The 25,941-nt window shown below is 42.5% G+C and overlaps 1 protein-coding gene across 12 annotated transcripts in view; it reads left to right on the top strand.

Annotated features, from left to right (window-relative positions):
- Positions 1-25,941, top strand: part of SMARCA2 (SWI/SNF related, matrix associated, actin dependent regulator of chromatin, subfamily a, member 2) — a 190,666-nt gene that overhangs the window by 113,201 nt on the left and 51,524 nt on the right. For all 12 annotated transcript variants that reach the window (XM_021064291.1, XM_021064340.1, XM_021064313.1 and 9 more), the window contains one exon: positions 1,410-1,628. In XM_021064291.1, the coding sequence (XP_020919950.1) occupies positions 1,410-1,628 (219 nt within the window). The remainder of the gene's footprint in view (positions 1-1,409; positions 1,629-25,941) is intronic.

Here is a 25,941-nt window from a genome sequence, read left to right as displayed (position 1 = left end):
CAAAAATGTTTAAGCTTAGTTTAAGGAACTTTGAACTTTAATTTTTAAATAGACTCTAGAGGTCAAATTTGGACATGAAGAGAAATTTCATTTACATTCATTTACATTTTGTTACCAGTTTTAGCTCTTAAAAAAAATTACATTGACTCCCTGTTTCAGTTATGGTAGAACAGAAGGAAGAAAGGGGAAAAGGTAAATCATTTAATGGTTAATGGTCTATTTGCTTATAGAAACTCTCTAGCTAGTGATATGTATATGTAACTAATATATATAGCGATTCAGTGGAGGCTTTATTTGCTTTTTTTGGCTATGAAATTTTTTAGTTATAGGTTAAAGCCAAGTATGTGGCACTTAATTTATGTACTAGTGCACTGGATTGTTCAAAAAGAAAGCAGGAAGTGGGGAAATAGGCATTTTGAAGGCTATGAAAGGATATGAAGGGAAGTCCTTTCATTTGTATCAGTTGAGGTGAGATTACATTTGAAGTCTGTCTCTCTGTGACATAATATTTTCATAAGAGGTAAGCTTTTTAAAAGCTAAAGAATTGAAGGACATTCCTCTTGCAGAGCCCAGGGTGCACCAAAAATTTAATATGTTCGTGGCCAACCAATAAATCAGTTATGTGCCTCATGTCCAAGTCCAACCAAGGGTGGCTATTTTATAGTGACACTTGGATGGCTGATTTTTTTTTTCCTGGTTGTTTAATTAAAAGCAAGAGCCCTATTGTGTAAAAGGAAATTTTCTCAATGAACTCTCTTTCTCTCTTTTTTTTTTCTTTTTAGGGCTGTACCTGCAGCATATGGAAGTTCCCAGGCTAGGGGTAGAATTGGAGCTGTAGCTGCTGGCCTATGTCACAGTCACAGCAATACTGGGTCCAAGCCATGTCTGAGACCTACACCACAGCTCACAGCAACGCCAGATCTTTAACCCACTGAGCAAGGCCAGGAATGGAACCCACATCCTCATGGATGCTAATTAGGTTCATAACCTGCCAAGCCACAATGGGCACTCCTAAACTCTCTCTTTTATATATGCTTGAAGGTTACCTTTATGCCAGTGTAGCAATGAGTTGTATCACCAGGGCTCATGATTTTAAAATACACCCTCCCCCCTTTGAAATGTTCTTTCTATTACTCAAGGGGAAGCTTTGGCACCCACAAAGACTAAGAAAAGGAATTTTTTAAGGAGTATTTTTTTAATGCATAAATAAATTTCAAAGATGGGTACAAAGGAAGAGATTTTACCTTTGGGATAAGCTAGGACCAGTCAGCCAGGATACAGAGGCTCCATGGGGGAAGCTGAAAGGGACCCTGCAGCCATGGGAGACTTGTGAAAGTCCCATGTACTACCAAGTCTACACTGTACAGAATCCCCTTTCCCTTTGGTGAAACTTTTGTTTATGCCTCCAGCGCATGGACATGGACCGGCGGAGGGAGGATGCCCGGAATCCGAAACGCAAGCCCCGCTTGATGGAGGAGGATGAGCTGCCTTCCTGGATTATTAAGGATGATGCTGAGGTGGAAAGGCTGACATGTGAAGAAGAGGAGGAGAAAATATTCGGGAGGGGTTCTCGCCAGCGTCGGGATGTGGACTACAGTGACGCCCTCACGGAGAAACAGTGGCTGAGGGTAGGTGTGGCTTGCTTCTTGCTACGTGGAGTGTTGTTGGCTTGGAAAAACTGGGGGCCTGAGGCTGGAATTCTCTGAGGGGGGACCAGTTGCCAAGAAAAGGGGAAAGGAGTGTTGGACACAAATAAAGTCATTCTGCTATTTCAGTGGAGTCATTGTATATTTCAGGTCAAGGCCTTGGAATATAGTGAAGAATTGTTTTTTTTGCAAGAGCAGAATTGGCCATTGATAACACTGGATTACTAGAGCTATGAGACCCACTAATGTTTTTATGACTGATGGCCTGGTCATGCCTCACTGTCTCAGAGTTAGAATCAAAATGTGGAAGGGGACCATAGCGGTCTTTTGAATTGTTCCCCCTCATTGATGGTCTTTTCATCAGAGTTTCGGAAGTCTTGAAGAGAGTGTTCAGGATAGCAGCATCTTCTTACTGCCTTGTTATTTCCTAGTCCCATAGAACATTAGCTCTGGAAGTTGCCTTTGTACTGTCTTGGTTTTGCGGATGAAGCAGTGGAGGCCCAGAAAGTTTAGGTGATTCTGTGGGATCATACACCTGGCCAGAAATAACAGAATCAGTGAGTGCTAATGCATTCTCGGCCTCAGTTTTGGCTTGATTGGATCCATCCATCCCAAACACAGACTAGGGCCTCGGACTTGGGTTGCTGATACTTGGAAATGGTATTCTTGGGGGGGGGATTGTTTTTGTTTTTCTTCTTTGAAAAATGTCAATTTCTCATTTTGACTGAGGAATGTCATCTCCGACTGTTTAAGCACAGAAATGTCAAGGTGCTCCTTGGAGCCACATGCGTGCATGCCTAGGCCAGTGTGCATTTTCCCTTTGAAGGTTTAGCCATACTTTCCGCTCTTGGAAGCAGACGTAGTACCTAGACAGACAGAACAATCTGGGATATGAATTCCAGGCAGGGCCGGTAAATGCACACTGGAAATAGCAAGCGTGATTGGGTGAAAACCAAACAAAATAGAAGCTGTTTTTGTGAGTTGTTCATTTTACTGAAAGGGAATATAATTCCCAAGCTTCGTAAAACATGGATTTTAGGACCCAGGCTGCAAGTAGGTAGGTGGGTTGAAAGATGATGGGGGAAGGATTTTGAGATTGGATAGCAGAGGCAGACAGGTCTTGGCACCACTTGAGATGTGATTTACTCAGGATGTTGTATGATGAGAGAGACGTGACCTGAATTTCGAAAAGATTGAAGTCTGTGGTGTTCTGCAAAGAAAGAGACTAAGAAAGCAGTGCTCATGTTTATGGTTGAACAATGGCATATGAAATGTAACTTTTGTGTGATGGTTTTACTGTCACATCCAAATCTTCTAGTGGCCTCAGAATATGTTTTACAGATTTCTTTGTTTCACTATTGTGAGGTTGTAGTTGTATAATGAAAATTCATTCTGTAATGGCAAGAATTTTTGTTTAATATTCATTTCTGAGCTCTGGAAAATTCTTTTCCCTTTTTCTGTTATTTAAGCAATAAATTAAGCACCTGGAATATTATTACAGGAAATGAGACAACAAGCTAGACCAATATTTTAAAGTCAGTCTTTATTATATATATATATGTGTGTGTGTGTGTATCCAGACACTACAAACAAAATAATCTTGTTTATTGGGCAAGAAGGTAGCTGAATTTTTCTTTTTTATAATAGCTAGTGGAAAATGCTCTTTAAAAAATAACATTACGAATCTTAGGAAGTTTTAAAGTTTAGAATACATCATTTTTTTTCTCCCCTTTATTCAGTTTATATCACTGATGATTAGCATAGTACATAGCACACAGTTGAAACTCAATAAATACTTGTGAATATGAAATGATAACCTTATAAGAGGAAAGTGGAAAGTTACTAATTTACTGGTGATGTGAGGATAGTATTTCTCTTTATAGTGTATCTAGTAAACTTCCTTTTTTTCCTACATGGTGCTTTTACTGGACTCACATCTTTTCATCTATAACATGTGTTTCTAAAAGTGGAAAACTGTTTTGTTTTGCAAAATGACATGGTTAAATTGATGTTCCTCATTTTCACCTTAAGGTGCTTTGCAAAGTTCCAAGTCACCCAGGAAGGCCGAAGCTGTTCTCAGTACAGCTCTGTTGTAATGTATCTTTTTGTAATCCAGTCTCCTGTGTCCATATTTGGTATGTCTGGTAGGAGCTGGTAACCTGCTTTGACCAGGCCATGCAGTTAACGCAGACCACCTCGTGGCCTAAGCCTACAAAATAGGTGCTTACTGTCGTTTGTTCTTTTGCTCACCAGCAGCAGTCCTGTTTAATACCAGCCTATTATGCTTTTTTGATAATCAAATGTTATTCAAGGGGTTCTCATGGGCCTGGATATGCAGAGCTATTCTCCACTGGCTGATGATGGAACACGTTGGGCAAACCCAGCCAACACAGCCTTGAAAGGAAATTTGGCAGGGACCGTTGTGTAAGAAATGCTGTAATGGGGCTAAAATAATTCTTCTTTCTCCTGGCAATGTTGTACAACGCCTGTTGGCAGAGGCATTGAAGATACATAGCATCCCAGAGTTGGAAGGCAGCTGAATGGAGCCGCTCCTCATTGCACACTTAAACCACATTCTCTGCAGCCTCTGTGCCAAGAGGCTGGCCGTCCATCAAGGAGGCACTCTGCCTTTTGTCTGCACAGCCCCTCTAGTGGTCAGCCCCAGCTGTCACTTCTTCCTCCCTTTGATTGGAACAGAACCGTCTTTCCTTGCAGCAGCTCCTCCCTGGTCCTGATCCTATTCCCTGGGGTGAACAGAACAATTTTTTTTTCTGTCTTTAGCATCACCTCCCACTGGATAAAACGAGGACTCACTTGCCATGTAAAATGAACTTTCCTCCCCTCCGATTTTGTTTGGACTTTCTTCATCCTTCAGGGCCCAGCCTAATTACCGCTGCTTCTGTGATGTCAGCACAAGTAAATCCTCATTGCACTTTGTCCTGTGCTCTCATGTTTCTCTGTTCTTTGGTCACAGCACAAAGTTTCCTAGTATTCTTGGTAGTTGCTGATATGCCTGCTTTCCTGACTCATGCATTTGTTGGACCTTGTTAGCATTGAGGACTTCCATGTGCAAATAGTAAGTGCCTATTGATTGCCAAGTTGAAATACATCAGCTTGATGTCTAAGACTTTAGCCTCTGATAATGTTCATTCCTGCAACAGATGGACCTAGCCATGCCCTATTCATGGGTCCATCTAAAAAAGACGTAAAAACTCTTCATTTCTCACATAAAAGTTCAAGATGCCTGTTTCTGGTTAGTTGGGGCAGCTGTTCTCCACATGGCCATTCAGGGATCCTGGCTGGAGACCCTGTCAAGCTCAGTCCTCCCCATCCCAATGGGCTGGAAGGGGAGGAAAACAGCATGGAGGGGTGAGTGCTGAGTGCAAAGGACCAGGCCTGAATGGTTCTTCTACTCACATCCCATTGGCCAAAACTCAGTCATCTGACCACATTAGCTGTCAAGGTAACTGGGCCACGTGGTCTGGCCTTGAGCCCAGGAAGGTAAGCTATTGGTAACAAGATAGCAGTCTCTGTCTCAGAACACTTAGGTTAAATTTAAATGATGTGGCCAGTTTCTCTGAACTTTTTCTTTTTTTATGGTTTCATCACAAACAGGTTTTATTTTATAATCATAGTATGCTAAAAATTCCCGCAGTGTCCTTTAGACAATCTGTTTAGTTGGAAGGTTTTTAAAATTTTTTTGTATTCATGTGATTTTAAATGAGGAGGATCACAGTTTCAAACATGGCTCAGTTGTTTTTTTCAAGGATTTTAAAGTTGTTTTGAAACCCCTGTTTCCATTGAGGAAACCTGCATTTCTTTGGTGTTCACCAGTCTCAGGAGAACTTCGTCTTTTGGAGATTGTCAGTTCAACATGCGTGCATGCTATGGGCTGTTTCTTTCTTCTAGAGGCTCCTGTCCCATCTTCCATCCACAAACGGCATCTGGATAAAGGTAGAAGCTCATGTTTTGTCATGGCATTGGGGCAGGTGCCCTGTCCTGTGGATCTCTGCTAGGCTCAGTTCAGGACTACTGGCATGTCCTGTCCCTAGAGGTCCTGACATGTGGCCGGTCCCACCTTATTCTTTTGGAGCCTCTGATGACATGTTCTGTTGAAGTCTGGGGTCCTGGCCAGAATCTCCAGAGGATGGCTTTTCTGCAGGCTCAGAAAACTCCTCATGAAGACTCCCTGCTTCTCCATTCTTGTAGTGATCTCAGCTCTTTTGTGCTTTTGTTGGGAATCTGCAAACTTATGGCTGACTTCTTCTCAGTATGCTAGAACACACAGGCGAGTCTAGCCTCTTTTCTCAGTCACCACCAGGGGGTTTCAAGCTTGTAGCTTCTCAAATCTGAAGATTGGGCAGAGCGGGGAGCTCTTTAAAACAAGCAATATGAAAATGCCTTACTTTGGCAAATTCTGTGAAAGAATGTGACTGTACAAATACATAGTGAGTTGACCCTCCCAGAGCCTTGGAATGAGCTTGTAAAGTGAGAGTCCTAAAGCTCATGCTTCATACTTTTGTAATAAATATACCTCTGGGCATTTTTTGGGCTTCATTCCTCTTGCTCCCTGCACCCTCCTCCCCACAATTACAGCAGGTTTGGAGCCTGATGGGTGGGTATTCCATTTCAGCTCCAGCTAAGTGTACTGAAGTTCAGTTGCCTGCAGTTAGCACAGACCCCACTAGTTAAAGGGCTCTATCCCCAAGAAGACAGGGCTTATTACTTCAGACACCAGCCACACTTTGGGGTCCCTGGGCTACCTGCACTACTGACCAACTGGCTGTAAATTCAAGGGTTCTCATAACCCCTCAGGTTCAGTCATTTGCTATAATGAATCACCAGCTCAGGAAAGCACTACTGATGATTATAGTTTGTTATTAAGGATGCAAATCGGGTGGACCAGCCAAATGAAGAGGAGCCACAGGGTTTCGTCCAGGTGAGGACAGTTTCTCTGCTCTCTCCTCTGGGAATCAGGGAGCATCACACCTCACCCTACTGGCACATCAGGAAGCTCCACTGAGCTTCAGTGTGCAGAGTTTTTATTGGGTCTCTTTCCCATAGGTGGGGCTGGCCTACAGCCTATACTGCAGGTAGCAATAGCCTCAGGGCTGACCTTTTACCTCTCTTCCTCTTTGCTTCCTTCCTGTTATATCACAGCCTCCCAAACACACATGGCCTGGCCAGGGGTGCTCTTCACTGTGGCTTCTAGAGCAGTTCTGGGAATCCCCATCCACCAGACTTAGCTCTTGATTGCAAAGAGCCTTTGTAACTGAGGGAGCGCCTCTCCATCAGGGCAGCCTGATTTAGACTACTGTCTGATGGTAGCCTCACAGATCCTATTTTGGAAGTCAGAGTCATTTTGCCTTTTTTGCCCTTGCATACCAATTTCATCCTGTTCTTCCTTAAGGCAATGGATAGCTCTCCTGAAGAGGGAATGATCCCTTTAGAAAGTGTGGAAGAAAATATTAATGGGGTTTTAAAAGTATTATATCCATCACTGTTTTATAGCTTTCCATTGGGGTACCCAAGATGATGACAGTGCCCTATTATGTATTGTGTGTGTGTGTATACGTGTATATTTGCACATACACAATAACTGGCTCACATAAATCATTTCTTGGGAAAACATCTTTATTTATATGAGAGGGCAGGCATTTGACCTAAATTAGCAGACATCTGATGTGCCCAGTGGGCCAGGTGCTTTTGGTTTAACTTTAGCCATGTGAGCACAGACTGTAATATTTCTAGTACTGTAATCATTATTGAAGCAGGGGCTCATAAAAATGGGGTGACTGTAGAGCTAAACAATGGGCAGAGCGTGGATTCTGGAATGTCTACTTTTTCTATTCTTCCTGTTCCTTTGGTCCCTCTGCCAACTTCAGAAATCCCTCCCTGCCTAAACATTTGGTGACATCCCAGAATTTATTTAATTGCTGAGTGAGTGATCTGTGCCCTCCAGCACTTGAAGATAATTGGAATGCATTCTAAATTATATGCTCCATATAGTATTTAATTGCCAGCCTGATGAAGGGAACCAACTTTGGAGAGTCTGCGTTTGTTTCACAGTGGATCTGATGTCTTGCAGCTGTAATCTGGGAAAGGCTCTCCTTCTTTGCTGGTCTCTCGGTGTGGTCCTTACGTGTAAGTTTGAGGATGCTGCTTTTGGTATACTGTATAAGCTCCTGGTGATCGGTTAAGCTCTGTGTTTCTGCAGTGCCCTGTATTGTTGGGTCCCATATCATGTTACATAAATAATGGGGATAAGATGCACTTCCTCAGCTCCTTAAATCTCATGTTAGATAGCTAGTTTTAGAAGTCCTGGAACTTCCAGAGGGATCTTAAGGACAGGCAACAGAGAACACCTTTTTTTCCTCAACCAATCTAGCACAGATTAGAGTTTGAGTTTCCTGTGATTTCAGTGCCTGAATGACATCTCCATAGTTAGGGCAACTAGAAGGATTTGGGGGGGGGTTCCCCCTTCTCACAGATCAATGTGGCGACAACAGAGTAAAAGACTTTTAATCCATATCATACTAGGGGGACCATTAGTAAAGCAAAATGTGGCACGTCTCAGGGGAGTTAACCCATGTGTCTTAAAAAGTTATGTAACCCCAGGTCCAAATATAGGATGGGACCCCCCTGAGTTGGGTTTCCCTTACAACCAGCCTGAAATAAACCCTCCACAGGAAAAAAAGGCAGAGAAATCCATGGAGAGTTAGTCCCAAAGAACTGAAAAAAGTACCAAGAAAGTTGAAAGAAGTTGGGATTTCAAACACAGTATTTGAAGTTGTGTTGAAATGCACAATGAGAAATAACAAATTCTGTCCTCATCTGTAGGAAGAGGATTTTTCTTGCTCCAGAAATCTTCGAAACAGGGTGGCAGCTCCACTCTTTGGGTTGGATTAAGTGGGATGTGATTCAGCCTGAAATCAATCAGGGGCTGGAATTGCCCAACTGTAGTCACAGCTGACAGTGTCAGTGATTCTGGGAGATGTCTCTTTTCCCTAAAAGACCTTATTTTATGCTGGCAAGGTTTGGGGGTTTTTTGGATTTGTTTTTTGTTTCCTTTATCTAAAGCGTAATGTGAGTAATACCTTTATGTTGCTACTTCTCTTTTGTTTTGTCACTTTATATCATCGTTTCTTGCTTTTTGTTAAAAGACATACAAATGCATTTTCATTTTCTTTTACCAAACGGTATTTTTGGCTTTTAAAATCAGGTCAACAGATTTACGGGGGCAAAATGGCTAGCAAGCTGCATTTCCATTTTTATACACAAGGGAGAGCTAAGGCTCTAGAAAATGGATTTGGGTTTTGCCAAATTCCAGGTCCTTCAGCACTTCAGGAAGGAAGTACTGAACTAAGGAATGGCGTCAGAGTTGTGAATTGTCTGGGGAAAACACTTGACTGTAGTAAAAGGATTTTGATAACTGTCTATAATTTTTATTTTGCTCTTAAATCCATCGGCTAGATTGTTGGTTCACAGCGATCGGACCTAATGTGTTTCCTTTGGTCAAAACTCAGTAAGATCGGTTTAATAGAACAAAGTATTCTCAGAGGGCCAACAAAAGTACTAAATATTAAAGGCTGAGACGCAAGAGAGACTTGTTTCTACTGACTTTTAAAACCATGATGCCTGGAAATTCTAGGCTCAAGTTTTTAACCCTTTGAAATCGGGACTCAGTTCTGAAGCATTGAAAGTAACCATCAGAAATTGGTTCTGGCTGACAGATAACAACAAGCCCAAGTGAGTTCACGTTACCTTACCTGGAGCCAAGGCACTGCCTAGAAACAGATGGTCTTAGAAATATGGCTACTTTTCTAAATCAGTATTTGTTTTTTGTCCTATGTATTTTTGCTTTATTCCTTTTTTTTTTTTTTTTAATCTGTGAAGCTACAAGAAGAACCCTTTTAATTTTTTAATTTTTAGCAAATAAAAGGTGTATGTTGGAGTTCCCGTCGTGGCGCAGTGGTTAACGAATCCGACTAGGAACCATGAGGTTGCGGGTTCGGTCCCTGCCCTTGCTCAGTGGGTTAATGATCCGGCGTTGCCGTGAGCTGTGGTATAGGTTGCAGTCGCGGCTTGGATCCCGCGTTGCTGTGGCTCTGGCGTAGGCCGGTGGCTACAGCTCCGATTCGACCCCTAGCCTGGGAACCTCCATATGCCGCGGGAGCGGCCCAAGAAATAGCAAAAAGACAAAAAAAAAAAAAAAAAAAGGTGTATGTCCTTAAGGTATATTATGTGATGTTTTGAAGTAGGTATTCATTGTGAAATGACTTCATTCTCCCAGTGAGGGGTGAGATGAGTACTTTTTTTGTTTTTTTGAAGTTAGGGACAGGGCAGGGGACTTTGCTGTCACTGTGTCTGGGTGTGAGAACAATGATTTTGATGGCTGTCTCTCAAGGAAGTTTAGGATCATGGTTAAGAACATAAACCTTGGAATCTGATGAAGTAAAGTTCAGACCCCCTGTTCCACTTACTTTGCTGAGTGACCTTGAGTGCCTAGTGAAAACCCTCATGGCTTCATTGGAGAATGGGGACAATAATAGCTCGTTCTTTATGGAATTTTCTGAGGTTTAAATGGGTGTAATGTAGAACTGTGTATATAAGGATTACCAGACAATTAGCTATTGAGGAAAAAGCATTAAATTATTTCAGAGAAAACCTATTTGGTGATAGGAAAAGAAGAAAGAAAATATTTCTGTTGTATGTCTTCAATGTAAGATTTGGGTGACTGGACAAAGGCAAAAGGGGTAAAAGAGGCCCCCATCCTCACTCATTAGTGGAATGAAGGAGGATGAAACATTTCCTTGCTGAATGTGTTCTGGGACACGCCCATGGGTTTATTCATCTCAAGCCCGCCAACCTGTACTCACTCAGCTATCAAGTCTCTAGTTTTCTCCTTAACCCCCTGTGGCTGCAGGAAGAGCATGGGGCTAGCGGTCAAGAGGCTGGCCTGGGCTCCTTGCCCTACTGCCAGCTAGGTATATGATCTGGGTCCAGCCTCTTAATCCGGAGCAGAGTTGCATTCTCTTGGGATTTGCCAGATCCTTTCACCCATCTAAAGACAACCTCTGAAATCACAGGAAGCTGCCTTGCTTTTAACTTTTCACTGTGCTTTTAGTAATGATCATCCCTGCTTTCTGATTGGTGGGTCCATTGGTGGAAGAGGCTGTTCAGAAGCACATTCAATGCAAAGCCCATTTATCAAATGTCAAGTAGGTCAGGCTACTCTCAGTATATGGATGGGGAGAGCAGCATTACCTGTCGAGCTTGGTTCCTCGCCATGGCTGGCCCACCTTATTAGTGCAATTAAGAGCCAGAGTTGAGTGACGCTATTAGAGATAATATTGCACACTTAGCCACCTTAAAGAGCTTGTCAAGAGCAGGTCTCCCAGTGTACACAGATGGGACTTAATAGAGATTAAAACAGATTGTGAGATGCTCTAATTTGTAGGGCTTTTAACTATTCAGGAAATCAGGAAATCATACTTTAAACAACATGTATCCTACTTCAGACTAGACTTTTAGTGTCATGTCTTTCGGGACGTTGTTGTGGGTTTTCCCTCCACTCATCCTCAGGCTCTGGAGGACAGAAGGGCAGCTGCCTCTTTGGCTTACGGTATGGCCTCCAGACCCGGTTGACAATGGCATTCATCTGGCGGCTTCTGGGACACCCAAGCCTCCCTAACAGCCACATCTGTGCTCCTGTGGGTTTCTCCCCACCCTGCTTGGCCTCCAGGGGGGTAGCACTCCAGCACAGCACATCCCCCATCCTCCTTAACAAAAGAAAAAGCAGATTGCTGGTGTTTTAGAGAATAGCTTTCCTCTTGTTCAGGATAGTTCATGTGGCTACTCAGAAAGGTCAGAGGGCACTTTCCAGAGCAAACGCCAGTTCTGATAACCCTCTACTCCCAGCCCTACCCCCTGCATCCAGCCCACTAGAGCCCTCCCATTGCAAGTATAATTGAATCAAAGCACTTAAGAAGGTCTCCAAGGCCATGGCCATCTGGCCTCTGACTGGCCCTCGGATCTCATCTTCTCCTCTTGCTCTCTGGGTGGCTGCCACACTGTGCTGTCTTTTTGTCCTGTTCACTTCCAAGAAGGCTCTTTTCCAGGTGGTCACATAACTGTCTCCATGTGCTAATGGTCTGTTTACAGACAGAGGCTTCCTGACCACCCTGGCTGAGTGAGCCAGGCCCTGCCAGTAACCATCCAATATCCCACATAGATTTTCTTCATGGCCCTTGCCATTATCTAAAGCTTATCTCATTGGCCTGTTCCACTGGTACTAAGCTCCAAGAAAGCCAGGACTCTCTGTCTTCTCCACTGATATATTGTAGCACTAAAGCAGCAACTCATATGCATGCCTAGCAGTCCATCAATCCCTGTGAATGAATGAACATACCAGCCAGAGACTATGGCTAGGAGAGGATATTCAGTTACACTTCTTGTCCTTTTGGTAAAGCTGGCAGAATTCTGCATTGTTTTTTAACCAGTACTGATCAAGGTAAAAATTACTGGCATTCCTTCCCCTTAGATTCATGATCGGTGTCTTCATGTAAAGATTTCTTACTTAGGGAGTTCCCATTGTGGCTTAGCGGTAACAAACCTGACTAGTATCTGTGAGGACATGGGTTCGACCCCTGGCTTCACTCAGTGGGTTAAGGATCTGGCATTGCCGTGAGCTATGGTATAGGTCACAGATGCGGCTCAGATCCTGCCTTGCTGAGGCTGTGGCATAGGCCGATAACTGCAGCTCCAACAATTTGATCCCTAGCCTGGGAACTTCCATATGCCATGGGTATGGCCCTAAAAAGACCAAAAAAAAAAAAAAAAAGAAAAAGATTTCTTACTTAAAAGAATTCTAAAGGCATGTGCTTTTGACATAAATGCTCTTGAATGTCTCATGATTTTGAAAGTTCTGTTTTAATTTCAAAACACATTGATGAAGATTGTTTAAATATGCATAAATTGCTTCAATCCAGCTATTCCCTAGGAGTTCTCATAGATTTTACAATAGCTTTCTTCTGGCTTAAATCCTCATTTCTTTTTTGGCAAAAATGGGATCAATACTTTTAATCTAATTCAAAATTAAAAGGCAAGAAAGAAGGCCCTAAATTAATTGGGTCTTCATTTCTATTTTTGTACAAAAAAGTTTCCAACAGAGAATTTTAAGTATAAGGTCCTATACCTTTTAGATGGCTTCCTTTCTTATTTTCTGAAAGAATGTTGAATTGTCAGAATCGTGAAAAATTGTAGATGGAACCATGAAACTTTGCTGTAGGCAAAGCTTGATGCTTGTTCTGCTGCTCCTACTGAAATCCAGTATCAAAGGCCACTGTGTTCATAGTCCATCTTAAAAAATATATTCCACACACATGGCACCATTTTATTTGTTTTGGGGATTTTTTGTTTCTTTTTTATTTCCTTTTGGTGCCATTTTTTAAAAAAATATCTTTCCCTTGGACCTCGTAGACTGTTTTCCAAAGATTATTTAAAATGATAGCCTCAAAACTCCAGTTTTCCTGAGGCTACCAGTAGTTCTCTCCTTCTCTTCCATGCTTGCCTCTCATAACTCAGTGAGCAGACACAGGCCTCAGGCATCAGGAGCTCCGGGCTCTGGTTCCACACCTGGTATTGTTTTGTTGTGTGATGTCTTAGATAAGTCACCTCACCTCCTTGGGCCAGGTTCCTTGTCTTTACATTGGAGACGTGAAGTGAGGGGTGGAGTGAGGAAGTAAGCACGGCCATCTCTCCCCTGTCCCTCTTTGACTTTGTCATGGGTGGTTCTAGAAAGGACTACATGGGTTTGTATTGGTCTGGCTCCCACTGAGACTCTACTCTCAGCAACTAAAACTCAGGGGGATATGGGTGAGAGATTTTTCTCCTTCTCCGTAGCCAGGCTTTCACTCAAAACTGCAGGTTGACCAGGGGTTCTACAGCCCATTGATGGACTCTGTACACCTTCCCAGTGTATGGGACCAGCTGGTTGTTGGTAGCATTTAGAGACTGAGCTGAGTCCTGTGTGCTGTTAGTTTACAATGGACAGGATAACAGTGTAGTAGAGTTGGTGAGGGGATACTTCCGTGCCTCAGTGAGCTGCTTTCTCTACACAGGTGGGTAGGGGCTTCAGCCACTCTGTGCAGATCAAGACCAAGAATTTTATAGCACTTTGTCATCAAGAAGAAACTACCCACCTTATTTTTTTTTTGTAATCCCTTCTACCAAGTAGAGTACATAACAGCCGCTAGACGGATCTGTTTTATTCATCGAAACATATCAAGTCTCCCCGCCAAATTATCAAGATGGAATCTGTTTGCATTCACTTTAATTAAAAGAAAAATACACTCATGTCGTGGGATATTATTGGAAGGTCTGGGAAGGATGTTGTGGCGTCCAGCAGACTACAGTGTCAACATTCCAGGGGAATCCCTGGCTTGAACATTTGTTTTTCAAGAGAATTAACAAACCCAGCATAGGGATTTTATTTGCCACCATTTTATCTTGTTACACAAATCTAATGAATGACTGTTTGTTAGTAGTTTCATCAGTCGTATCTTTCTGCATTTTTATCATCAGCACCCTGGAGCTTAATATCTTTCTAAAAAAACTGGAGTTTAAAGTAGATTTTGAGGGATTTTTCTCCATCATAAAAGTGCAGTGAGAAACATGGAAGAGTGAGGGGAAGAAAATAGAATCACCTGTAACCTCATTGACCTTCACATACCCAGCTTGGAGAAGGAGCCAGGGAAAATCATAGACAGGGATTACTCTGGTGCCATTACGTTCAGAATTATTTTTAACCTGTTATGAGGCTTGGCTCTTCTGTAGCAGTTCCAGTAAATCCTAACCCATGATGTCCATCAGGCCCCAGCCTGTTGTTAATAGTATTTGCATGTCCTTCCACTTGATTTTGAGAACACCCTGTTTTCCTGTGCACCCGCTGCCAAAGGACTGATTTTTTTTTTTAGGATCATTAAGGGATTTGTGGGGGCATGCCTTCCCAACACTGGATAGTGATTTTTGCTTCTTCTTATAAACAGGGCTTTTCTTTTTCCACTTTTAAGTTTCACAGGCTGTTTTTCCCCTCTCTTCTAAAGATGGATTTTCAACTCCATCACAAAACTGTTAGAACTCAATATTAAGTGAATTCAGTCAAGTGACAGGGTGCAAAAAACTGGTTCTCAAAAATCGGCTGTCTGTTTCTATTCACTAACCACAAATTATCAGAAAGAGAAATTAAGAAAACAATCCTCTTTACAATTGTATCAAAACCCATAAAATATCTAGAAATAAATTTAATCAAAGAGGTAAAATACCTATACACTGAAAACTATATGTCACTGGTGAAATAAATTGAAGAAGACTCAAAGAAATAGAAAGCTATTTCATGCTCATGAATTAGAATTAATCGATAATATTAAAATGTCCATATTACCCAAAGCAATATACAGATTTAATGCAAAGCTTGTCAGTTCCAGTGACATTTTCTTACAGAAATAGACCAAGCAATCCTAAAAAATTTTTTGGAACCACAAAAGACCCTGAATCACTAAAGTCCTTTTGAGAAAGAAGAACGAATCCAGAGGCATCACTCTCCCCAATTTAAAATATATCACAAAGCTGTAGTAATCAAAATGTTACTGGTATAAAAACAATACACAGATCAGTGAAACAGAATAAAGAACCCAGAAATAAACCCATGCATGTATGGCCAATTAATTTATGACAATGGAGGCAAGATGGGGAAAGGAAGGTCTCTTCAATAAATGGTATTAGGAAAACTGGACAGCAGAACTGAATTCTTAATCCAAGTTCATTCCCAAGACTTTTCCTTCAGGACTCTTCTTGAGCCAGACTGTTTCTCTCAGTTCCTACACTGTCCCCTCCCTTTTCTATACCAGACAGTGCTAGGCTGGGTATTGTAAATACACTTCACATTTTAATCCCCTAAAGACTTGGAATAAGTATTATTTCTCCCATTTTAAAGATGAGGAACTAAGCTTCACAGGTCTGGAGGATGTTTTGTTTTTTGTTTTTCATTTTATGCTGCACCTGCAGCATATGGAAATTCCCAGGCACGGAGTCAAATTGGAGCTGCAGCTGGAGCCTGTGCCACAGCCACAGCAACATCAGATCTGAGCTGCATCTGTGACCTATGCTGCAGCTTGTGGCAATGCTGGGTCCTTAACCCACTGAGTGAGGCCAGGGATTGAACCCACATCCTCACAGACACTCTATTGGGTTTTTAACCCTCTGAGCCACAATGAGAACTCTGAGGATGGTTTTTGGATTTACCATTTAGTATATGGCAGGTATATTTGTGTAATGTTGAATGTATTGCCTTTTGGATCTTGAAAATGTACATCAGAGCACGTCTAAGGGAGTATGGGGTTTGGCAAAAGACAGATCACACCCCAGTTCACAGCCCCTTTGCCTGCTGAGGTTGCCTCCTCCTGGCTTGTGAATTCAGCTGCTTCTTGAAAAGGTGCAGGAGTTCAGGTTACATCAGCAACATGTGAATCGCTTGGTGACCCTGGGGGATTGTTCCACTCAAGACAGCCTCCAGGAAGGGATGTAGGACATGCCTTGTGAAGGCTATTAGTCCCTCAACTCAAGCAACTCAACTTGGAAAAAGTCTTCTTTGCAGACCTCCTTCCCCAGCAGCAGGCTCTGGGGGCTTGCAGGGACTCAGGCCGGTATTTCCACCCAAATTGTTGCTCGTTTCTAGGGAGGCCGGAGCCCTCCCTTTTTTCTCCTCACTGGTTCACTTGAGTTGCCCACATGGCTCTGCCTCTGAGCTGAAAAGGGCCGTTGAGCTTCACTGTTAGTCCATGTTAGAGGGTCCTTTCTGCCTGGGGTTGAATATCTATCTCATTTAAACCATTTAACTCCCAAAGCGGGAGCAAGACAGAAGATTGTATAATTACTTGTTAAAATAGAAGCATTTTAAAGAGATAGGCTGGAGCCAGATACATGAAAAACAAAAATCTTCATTTTGTCTCATTTATCTGACTTAGTTTAATTCACTGTATAATCCTATAGCCCTCCCTTGAACAGTGATCTTTTAAGCCAGACCTTCAAATGTACTGCCTGATAAACCCTGTCATTTTGAGAAAGCAGAGGAGTAAACAATAAAGACTTAATTTTATTTCAACAAGATTTTGGGGTCCCGCTGGTGAGCAAGGCATCAATCTAAATGCCGTGGGAGGCTTTATTTTATTAAAATGACTTTTTAAAAAAATTCCAAAAGAGATTTCAGACTGATAAGAGATTCAGACATATTTTAAGACAAAGCCAAGAACTCATCCCAAGCAGATTTAAATAATAGTGAATAAAAGGACCTGTAATATGCTGTGAAGGATAGAGGAAAGGAGAGATCAGATACAGTATTAGGAATGAAAGGGCATTTTAGCTATTTCTTAAAAGATGAGCAGGATTTGATGGGCAAGAGGGATCAGGAGAAGCAGGGTGCCAGTGTAAGGGAACCACAAAGAGGCATGAAAGTGTGACTTATGCTTCTGTGACCCTGTGTGTTAGGAGTGGAGAGGAGAGTTTCTATAAGGACAGGAGTGGAAAAGAAAAACAAGGTGGAGGCTGTGCACTGACCGAAGAATCTGGGCTTCATCCCCTTCTATAGAAAGAACATTTCCAAAATTAAGAATGAATGATGTGTCCCTCCTTTTAGGCAGAAAGAAGATAACTATTTACATTATAAAGGATGAATTTAAAGGGTCTGAGAGAGGGGGAGAGAGGGGGGGGGAGAGAGAGAGAGAGAGAGAGAGAGAGAGAGAGAGAGGAGGAGAGGGAGGAGAGAGAGAGGATGCAGGAAACCCCTAAGGGAGGCAATTGTATTTGACCCTGGGGAGAAAAGACCAGACCCAGAACAAGGAGACAGAAGGGAAAAGACTGTTGATGAACTATTTTAAAGTGCAGTGACTGGCAGGCCACGGAATAATAAGGGAAAATGATGACTTCTTTTTTTTTTTTTTTTGTCTTTTTGTTGTTGTTGCTATATCTTGGGCCGCTCCCGCGGCATATTGAGGTTCCCAGGCTAGGGGTTGAATCGGAGCTGTAGCCACTGGCCTACGCCACAGCCACAGCAACGCGGGATCCAAGCCGCGTCTGCAACCTACACCACAGCTCACGGCAACGCTGGATCATTAACCCACTGAGCAAGGGCAGGGACCGAACCCGCAACCTCATGGTTCCTAGTCGGATTCGTTAACCACTGCGCCACGACGGGAACTCCGGAAAATGATGACTTTAAAGGTATCTGGCTGGGATAACTGAGGCGGGTAGTGGGGTGGGGGATGGTGCTGCCTTCCCATGAAATAGAAGGATCCAGAAGAGAAGTATTTGTTCTGCTGGAAAAAAAGTAACGGATTCAATTTGGGACTTCCAGTAGGAGGTTGGAAATCCTGATGGGTAACTCCAAAGAGAAGGCCAGGCTAGAGAGGACTTTTGAAACTGAGTGCCTAGAGTTCACTTCTGAAGCCAGGGGCGGTTTGGATTAGAAGATTCTACACCCAGAAGAGGGGATTAGACTCTTCACAGATACCGACCATCAGTAGTTAGGGGAAGCTCAGAAAGCACTGGGCACACTGGGGGCTCTGAGTCTGCATTCAGGCTCCCCGGGGGAAGGAACCCCCATCCGGGAGTGGTGGGGCTAACACAGGCCTCGTGGGGTGAATCTCATTCCCCATAGGAAAGTGGTTTGGAGGTCTGAGCAGCAAGTCCTCCCAGACTTATTAGGGGACATCTCACCTGTTGCTGATCAGGACATCAGACCTTTTAACAATGCCTGCTGTGTGCTCAGAATGAACAGCTGACCACAGGCCTACTTACCATCAGTGAGATTGAAAATAAGAGGGACCAGGAACTACTTGGGGAATCTTTATTGAATGGAAGGAAAATGTGATGAAAAAAGGTAAGGAGTCCCAAGACCAGAGTGTTAAAGAGATTTTTAAGGAAAGAGCCATGGAAGAGAAAGTAAATAAAACAGGCTTTAGAGGAGATGGACAGATACGGGATATAGGGAGCTTTGGGCAATTTTTGAAAAATATTGGTGTCCTGATTGCTCAGGGAACTTTACTGTGTGGTCAGGAAGTGGACACATCAGGATGGATGACTCTAGAAATTGATAGTAAAGGGAAGGTAAGAAGTGAGATGATGACTAGAGGGTGGTGTACGGAAGATGGAGTTTGACCCTGACCTCATGTTTGAAGATTAACAGAGAAATACCTAGGACAAACACACCTGAACTCGATACTACTATTCAGTGAGCTGGTAATTACCTAAGAGCAGTTTTCTCAGGGATCCCTGCCTCAAAGGTGAATTTGCATTCAACTGTATTTTTACTCCCTCATTTGCCACCCCCCACCCCGCCCAATAGTATGCTAGAGACCAACGGGGAATAGAGGACAATAAGGCATGGACTCTGTAAGGCCAGAAATGACCTTTCACAGCCGGGGAGTTTCTGAGGAGAGGGTTGATCATTGCAGCAGGGGTGGGGTAGGGGGACCGTGAACTTGGGTACAAGGGGTTGAGAAAGGCACACAGGTGCAGGCTGTGTGAAATCACAGAGTGGGAAGGAGCATGGCGGGGCTTGCGTGGGGAGGCTCGGATTTGTGGCCCTGTTGTTCTCGATATGTTCATGTACCAGCAAATCAAGCAGGTCCCAAGAGGGAAGATCAGGTCCTGGAGATCCCCGGGGCCCAGGCAGGAGACTTGAAGTGACACACTGGGGAAAACCTCAGAACCTGAGTAGTGTGATCACAGGATGCAAGAAGGATGTAAGATCTGGCCAATGGAGAGTAGCCCATAACTGTTTAGGAAATAGAATAGAGCTGTTATGTCCATAGCAAGGGAGAAAAGGACTGGGTGACATAAAAGAACAAGTAAATGTGACTTTCCTTGTGACCCCATTCCAAAAGAATAAAACAGCAGAAGCTGCCTTCACCAAAATAATCAGAGCCAGTAGCAGATCTGTCAGTTAAAATACTGGTTGAGGTGAGAAAATGATGCCTACATTACTTGTATGTAGATGAAAACTGTAATGAAAAACATAAGGTACCTGACTTTTCCACATTTTTGATATAAAGCTGGGATTTCCTCTGAGTCTGCTTACTAGAATGCCGTAGTCTATCTCGAGTAAGTGACACCCATTATGTATCACCAAGGATTGCCAGTATTGCTGTTTTTAGAGTGAAAATCCTTTTTCAAAATTTCAAGCTTGATTGAGGTATAAACCGACAAAATCGTTAAGATGTAACGTATACATTGTGATGATATGGTAAGTGTATACATTGTGAAAGGAGTCCCCTCGTTTAGTTAATTAACCCATCCATCCCCTGAGCCAGTATCCCGATTCTTTAGAGCACACCCAGCACAGGCTCTTCCCCAACTGTCTACCCCTTGCTGAAGTCAACCGTATTTTGTTTTGTTTTGAAGCACCTCACCTTTTATGGAGTCATTGACTGTACTCACTGTTTGTAGAAATAAGAACCCTATTTCTTTTCACAGCTGTATTTAGTTTTATGTAACATTGAATGAATTGAATTCTGTAGTTCCAGTAACAAGCATAAATGGCATCAAGATTTGGGGCAGCACAGCTGCCTGTTAGTACAGAGCCAGGTGGAGAGAGCAGAAGGTCCCCGCTGTGGGCAGTACCTCAAGTGGAGGTCCAGGGAGGCCCCCTTCACATTTGCTCAGATGGGCACCCTCTCTAAGATTTTCTCTCAATGCTCTGTATCGGGAATTCACTGTAGGGGGTATCTTCTCTATAGGAATGCCCCTGCCCATTAGAGCCAGTCTCTTTGTTTGTCTGTCCCATTGCTGACCTTGTCTGAGCAGACCAGGTCTCTGACTCCGCTCATGTTGATTTCAGCCTGGTATTCCCAGCAGAACTGCTAGTTCTGGCTTAGGATACCATGAAGCTGTGGAAACCACACAAGGCCATGAGAATGCTCAGTGTGTTTACTAGTAAAACATGGTCATAGTTACCTATGTTCGTTCTTTCTTTCTTTCTTTCTTTCTTTCTTTCTTTCTCTCTCTCTCTCTCTCTCTTTCTTTCTTTCTTTCTTCCTTCCTTTCTTTCTTTCTTTTTTTTTTTTTTAAAGGGCTACATCCACAGCATATGGAAGTTCCCAAACCAGGGATTGAACCTGAGCCACAGCTGCAACCTATGCCACAGCTATGGCACCGCCAGATCCTTTAACCCATTGCATCAGGCTGGAGGTTGAACCCAGGCCTAAGCAGTGACCTGAGCTGCTGCGGTTTCATTCCTAACCCTCTGTGCCACAGTGGGAACTCCTGTTTTTGTGGTTTTTTTTGTGTTTTAAAATTTGAGATTTATTTTAAAGTTTATTGCATTGCAAGTTGTGTTTGTAGTATATATATATATATATATGGCTTAGCTATGGCTTAGCTAACTAGGGATCGAAATTTTGTTTAGAATTTCTGGCTTTGTTGACTTGGCATTAAATAAAACAAGACCTTCATCTTTGACAAATAACCTTGTGTATAACGTAGTAGTACAGTATAGATACAACTTGAGCAAATCCAAACCTGAAAATATTGTATATTTCCCAGTTGTCTTCTCCTCTTTACCTGGAATCAGACATTCCTCTATTAACACTCTAATTGTGTGTATGTGTGTGTGTACCTACATATATTTTGGTGTAGTCAAATGCATGCATCTATATAGCCTAACCAGACACTTGTGTGTTGTGTATATGCAATTACAGCCTCCCTGCGACCAGCTACTCTTTCTCCTTCACATAGTATACTCTTTATTTATTTTTTTTTCTTTTTTAATTCATTTATTTTTTTATTTTCCCACTGTACAGCAAGGGGGTCAGTATACTCTTTATACATCTCTTGTTGCTTCTGTTTGTTGTTGGCTCTTACGCAATGACATCTCAGGACTATATGCAACCTCATGACTTGACTCTTCATTTGGCTTCAACTCCTGCACCAAGGTGGACATGCTTTTTAACTCCTGTAGTTCAGATTCCTAAGACAAGTAAACTGACTCAGCTAGTCACTTGTGTTTTTGCAGAGACCCTCAGGCCAGGCCCTGCACAAGCCTAGAAAGAGGCTATCCTGAGAACAGGGGCCCATTCCCAGACCCACCAGCTGAGACTAGGGCAGGGAGAAGTTGCCTGTTTTAGAATATAGCTGCCAGGCAGTAAGTGCTGAGGGCGGTGCAGTTTCCCTTCCACTCCAGGATGTCAAGAAAGACAAGGTTGCCATCACTTATTCAAAGGAGTGTGTGTGTGTGTGTGTGTGTGTATAGACAGTCTTTGCTTTGCCCCATTGCAGTACCTACAAATTTCCACTATTGTGATAGTTAAAAAACATCAGTCTCCCTGTAACAAATTGCAGTTATCATATGTATTAGTTTGCTAGGACTGCCATGACAAAATACCACTGACTATTTGGCATAAACAACAGAAACTGATTTTCTCACAGTTTGAGAGGCTAAAGGTCTGAGATCAAGGCATTGGCAGTTTGTGTGTCTGTGTCCTACTCTCCTTTTAGAAGAACACCAGTCCTGTTGCATTAGGGCCCACCCTGATGACCTTATTTTGCCTTTTTTAACCTCTTTAAAGGCTCTGTCTCCAAATACAGTCACATTGTGAAGTACCCTGGGTTAGGACCTCAACAAAAGTATTTTTCAGGGGCACACAATTCAGCCTCTTACACCATGGTGTGCTAACTGTGAGTGATTTTCTAAATGACAAGCTTTGTTACTAGCTCTTCTGTCCACAAATCACTATGTAAATTACGTATGCATATTATGGTCAGTGACCAATCACATCACTTCCCAAGTGTGCTGGTGATTGGGTGCTGAACATCTCTTGTGTGCAGTCCATTTACAGACACCAGAGCCTGTGGTTCTGATGCCTCCTCCTTATCTCCTAGTGATAAATCTGCACAACGTACTGCAAAAATAATCAGAAAGGAAATTGGCCACCAAATATGAAAGTGCAGCAAAGAAACTAAAAGTAACAGCGCAGGAAGTGAAATTGGATGCATTCAGAAGATTTGAAAAGTGTAACATCCAAGTGAAGATAGGAGTCCTGCATGAAACTATAATACATACCATCTTGAAAAAGCCCAATGAATATAAAAAACAAGCTAAAGTCACTTTACCATATTTCAGTTTAAATTGCACTCAGAACATGAAGCCATTTATGGTTGAATTGGGGTGTTTACCTTGGATTGAACACTATAATAATGAAAGCACCCCAGTCGATTTGCCTAGTGTTCAGGTCAGTGTTGAAGTTAGTTGCTGCATTGAAAGAGGATGATAATTACAAGGATACTAGCGAAGAACATTTTCCTATCAGTAAAGGCTGGTCTCATTATTTCAGAAACTGGCATGAATTGCTGGGTGGGTTTGGTGGTGCTGCCAAGACATGGCTGTGAAATTTGCACCCAGGTTCCAAAGATGAGTTAAGGCAAGAGGTTATGATGATTACAAATGTTTACTGCTGATGAGACACATCTTTTTTTGGAAGACAAACATATCAAGGGCTTAAGTGAAGAAAGATGTAGGATCATGAAGTGGCCTTTTGGAAGTGACTCTAGATATGCAGCCAGAGGAAGTTAGTGAAGGTGAACTTAACTGGTATAATGAAGAAAATGATTGTGATGAAAAAGATGAAGATGTCCCAGAGGAAATGCTACCAGCAAAAAGAAAAACTTCCCATTAAAGGAGCTCTGAGAGATTTCACGACGACTTCGAAAGGGCAAAAGATAAAATTCAGAAGCTACCCTTGGCCATTTGCCAAGGCATAGAAAAGACTTTTGCTCTGTATCCTAAGCTATTTGATGAGGAAAAAAAGAAGCCAAGTGCTAGCCAAATATCTTTGATACATTTCTTACCAATTTAGTGCCATATTTCTAATGTTTTAGTGTACTAATATTCACTTCACTATGTTTTCGGTTGTCCTGTGCACGCATAACCCACAAGAAGAGGTTTGTTTGTTTTTTTGTTTTTGTCTTTTTAGGAAGTTCCCAGGCTAGGGGTCCAATCAGAGCTGTAGCCACTGGCCGCTGCCAGTAACGCAGGATCTGAGCCACATCTGTGACCTACACCATCGCCCATGGCAACACCGGATCCATTGAGTGAGGCCAGGAATCAAACCTGCGTCCTCATGGATGCTAGTCAGGTTCTGTTGCCAGAATTCGGCCCGTCTGCTGGTGCCAAACTAAACGCAGAGACAGAGTTTTGGGTAAAGGAGAAAAAAATAGTTTTATTGCTTTGCCAGGCAAAGGAGGGCCACAGCAGGCTAAATGCCTTAAAGACTGTGCCTGTGCCCCCCCACCCCCCTGTCCCCTTAGAAAGAATGGCAAGGAGTTTTATAGTAAAATGGAGAAAAACAGGTTTTCAAATAGGAATCAGGATCGGGACAAACATGCATTCTTCGTTCTTTGGAGGAATCTTAGTCATCACAGTGGAGTCAGGAGACCTCAGCCTGATCATAGTGACGGTCTTCTGGGTTATTGCCTGGAATTATGGTACTTGCGAAAAGGGCATATTGATCAGAGATTAGAACAAACTAGGAAAGTTCCTGAAAAAGATCATGTACTAATAATCTTTAACCCACAGGCAATTATGCTCAGAGTGCCTAATCTTTAGCTTATGGGTGATGGTGTTTAGGGTGTGACTAAGTTAGGGAGAAGGACAAGGAAGGGATCTAAGCTGTTCAGTTTCAAAGTATTCATTTCAGAAAGAAGCCTAAGGGATATAACTTTTCTCTCAGGGGTATGAGGCACCTGCATCAAATTCACCCCTTGTCTTTGATACTCCTCAATCTTGAGAACAGGTATTGTGCAAGAAAGGGAATAATCATTTTGGATAGAACTGTTAATCATAAACTCAGCAAAGGAACTTGGTATTAGGGGGAGCTTAGTTTTAAATCCCCACTTTTGTTTTATATTTCCCCAAGTTTTCCAGGGAGTGGGGTGACCACCACTCTGGCTACTTCCTGCTGAAATGGGGCATAGTCCTGCCTCTCTTTGGGAAATGGGCACCAAATTAGAAATAATCCTGAGTTCCAAGTCCTGTATCTGAGTCTCGTATGATTAAGATCTCAATCCCTTGAACATTCTAGTGCAACAGACCCAGTTAGAAATAGGAGTGACAACTGGAACTTCAGTAGAAAAACTAGACCTCATTCCCTAAGAATTCAGGAGAATTAGCCACAAACCAAGTCTGGAACTGTCAATTTGGGGAGAATTGTAGCCAGGTAGCCAGTTGTCTACTTTTTGTCTAAGTACACTTTTAAATTCCAGTGTGATCTTGACATATACACAACAGGAGGTATTGGCCATTGCATACTTCCTTTTTTTTTTTTTTTTTTTTTTTTTTTTGCTGCTAATATATCATCTAAAGCAATTTCATTGTCTAAAAATTTAATGGTTACAAGAAGATTCCTTGAAGCCATAAGGTTGCAGCTACCAGCAGACAACAGACATTTCTCTAAGAATGGCTGGTGGCATCCCAAGTCTGACACCGCTCAGAACATTTGCAGCAACACAAGAGCTTGTCTGAAATCACAATCCTAATGCCGGCTAGCATTGCTTTGAATGTCTGAACCATAGGTACTCCATTTTTAATAATATTTTCTTAATGGCCAAGACAGATATCATTGGTAATGATTTTAGTGCTTTTCTAGATACGAGGAGATGTAAGAATTGAGCTCATAAAATATTTCCTGAAAATACCTGCCTGAAGACCTGTTCTGCCAGTTTTCTCAGAGCACAGAGTGCCTCACTCCTGATTTCAGCCATGAGCTCTTTCAGGGGTATTGAAGGTCGCAGCTGTGGCTCATGATTCAGTCCATGTAGGGGCAGATGGCAAGTGCCAATCTCCAGTTCATGGGGCTCCCTCACGGTCATAAATTCGACTGTAGTTTTGGGAGGCATTTCATGACCATTTTGTTCCACGGTGCTAGGAATGCTCATTCCCAGGTCTGGCAAAGCTTTTGCTGATAGGCCACTCGATGTGCTATTAGTGGTCTAGGCCTTATTACAGTAGCCAAAAGTCTCTGGACCACCTGTCTTACTAGTCTGCTATGGTCCAGGAAAATAGTCCCTCTTGTTTCATCTTCCCATATCTAGACTTATACTATTGCAATAAAGAACTGTTTCAAGTTGCCCAGTCTTAAGTATTTTTCTTGGAGGCTCAGTCACACATTTGGTAAAGTAAGGAAGACAATCAAAATACAAGCAATATAGCTAATAGAGTTATAAGTAAATATTTAAGCCAATAACT

Source organism: Sus scrofa, chromosome 1, assembly GCF_000003025.6.
Source record: "Sus scrofa isolate TJ Tabasco breed Duroc chromosome 1, Sscrofa11.1, whole genome shotgun sequence".
NCBI classification, from domain to species: Eukaryota; Metazoa; Chordata; class Mammalia; order Artiodactyla; family Suidae; genus Sus; species Sus scrofa.
This window is presented reverse-complemented; position numbering and strand designations above follow the sequence as displayed.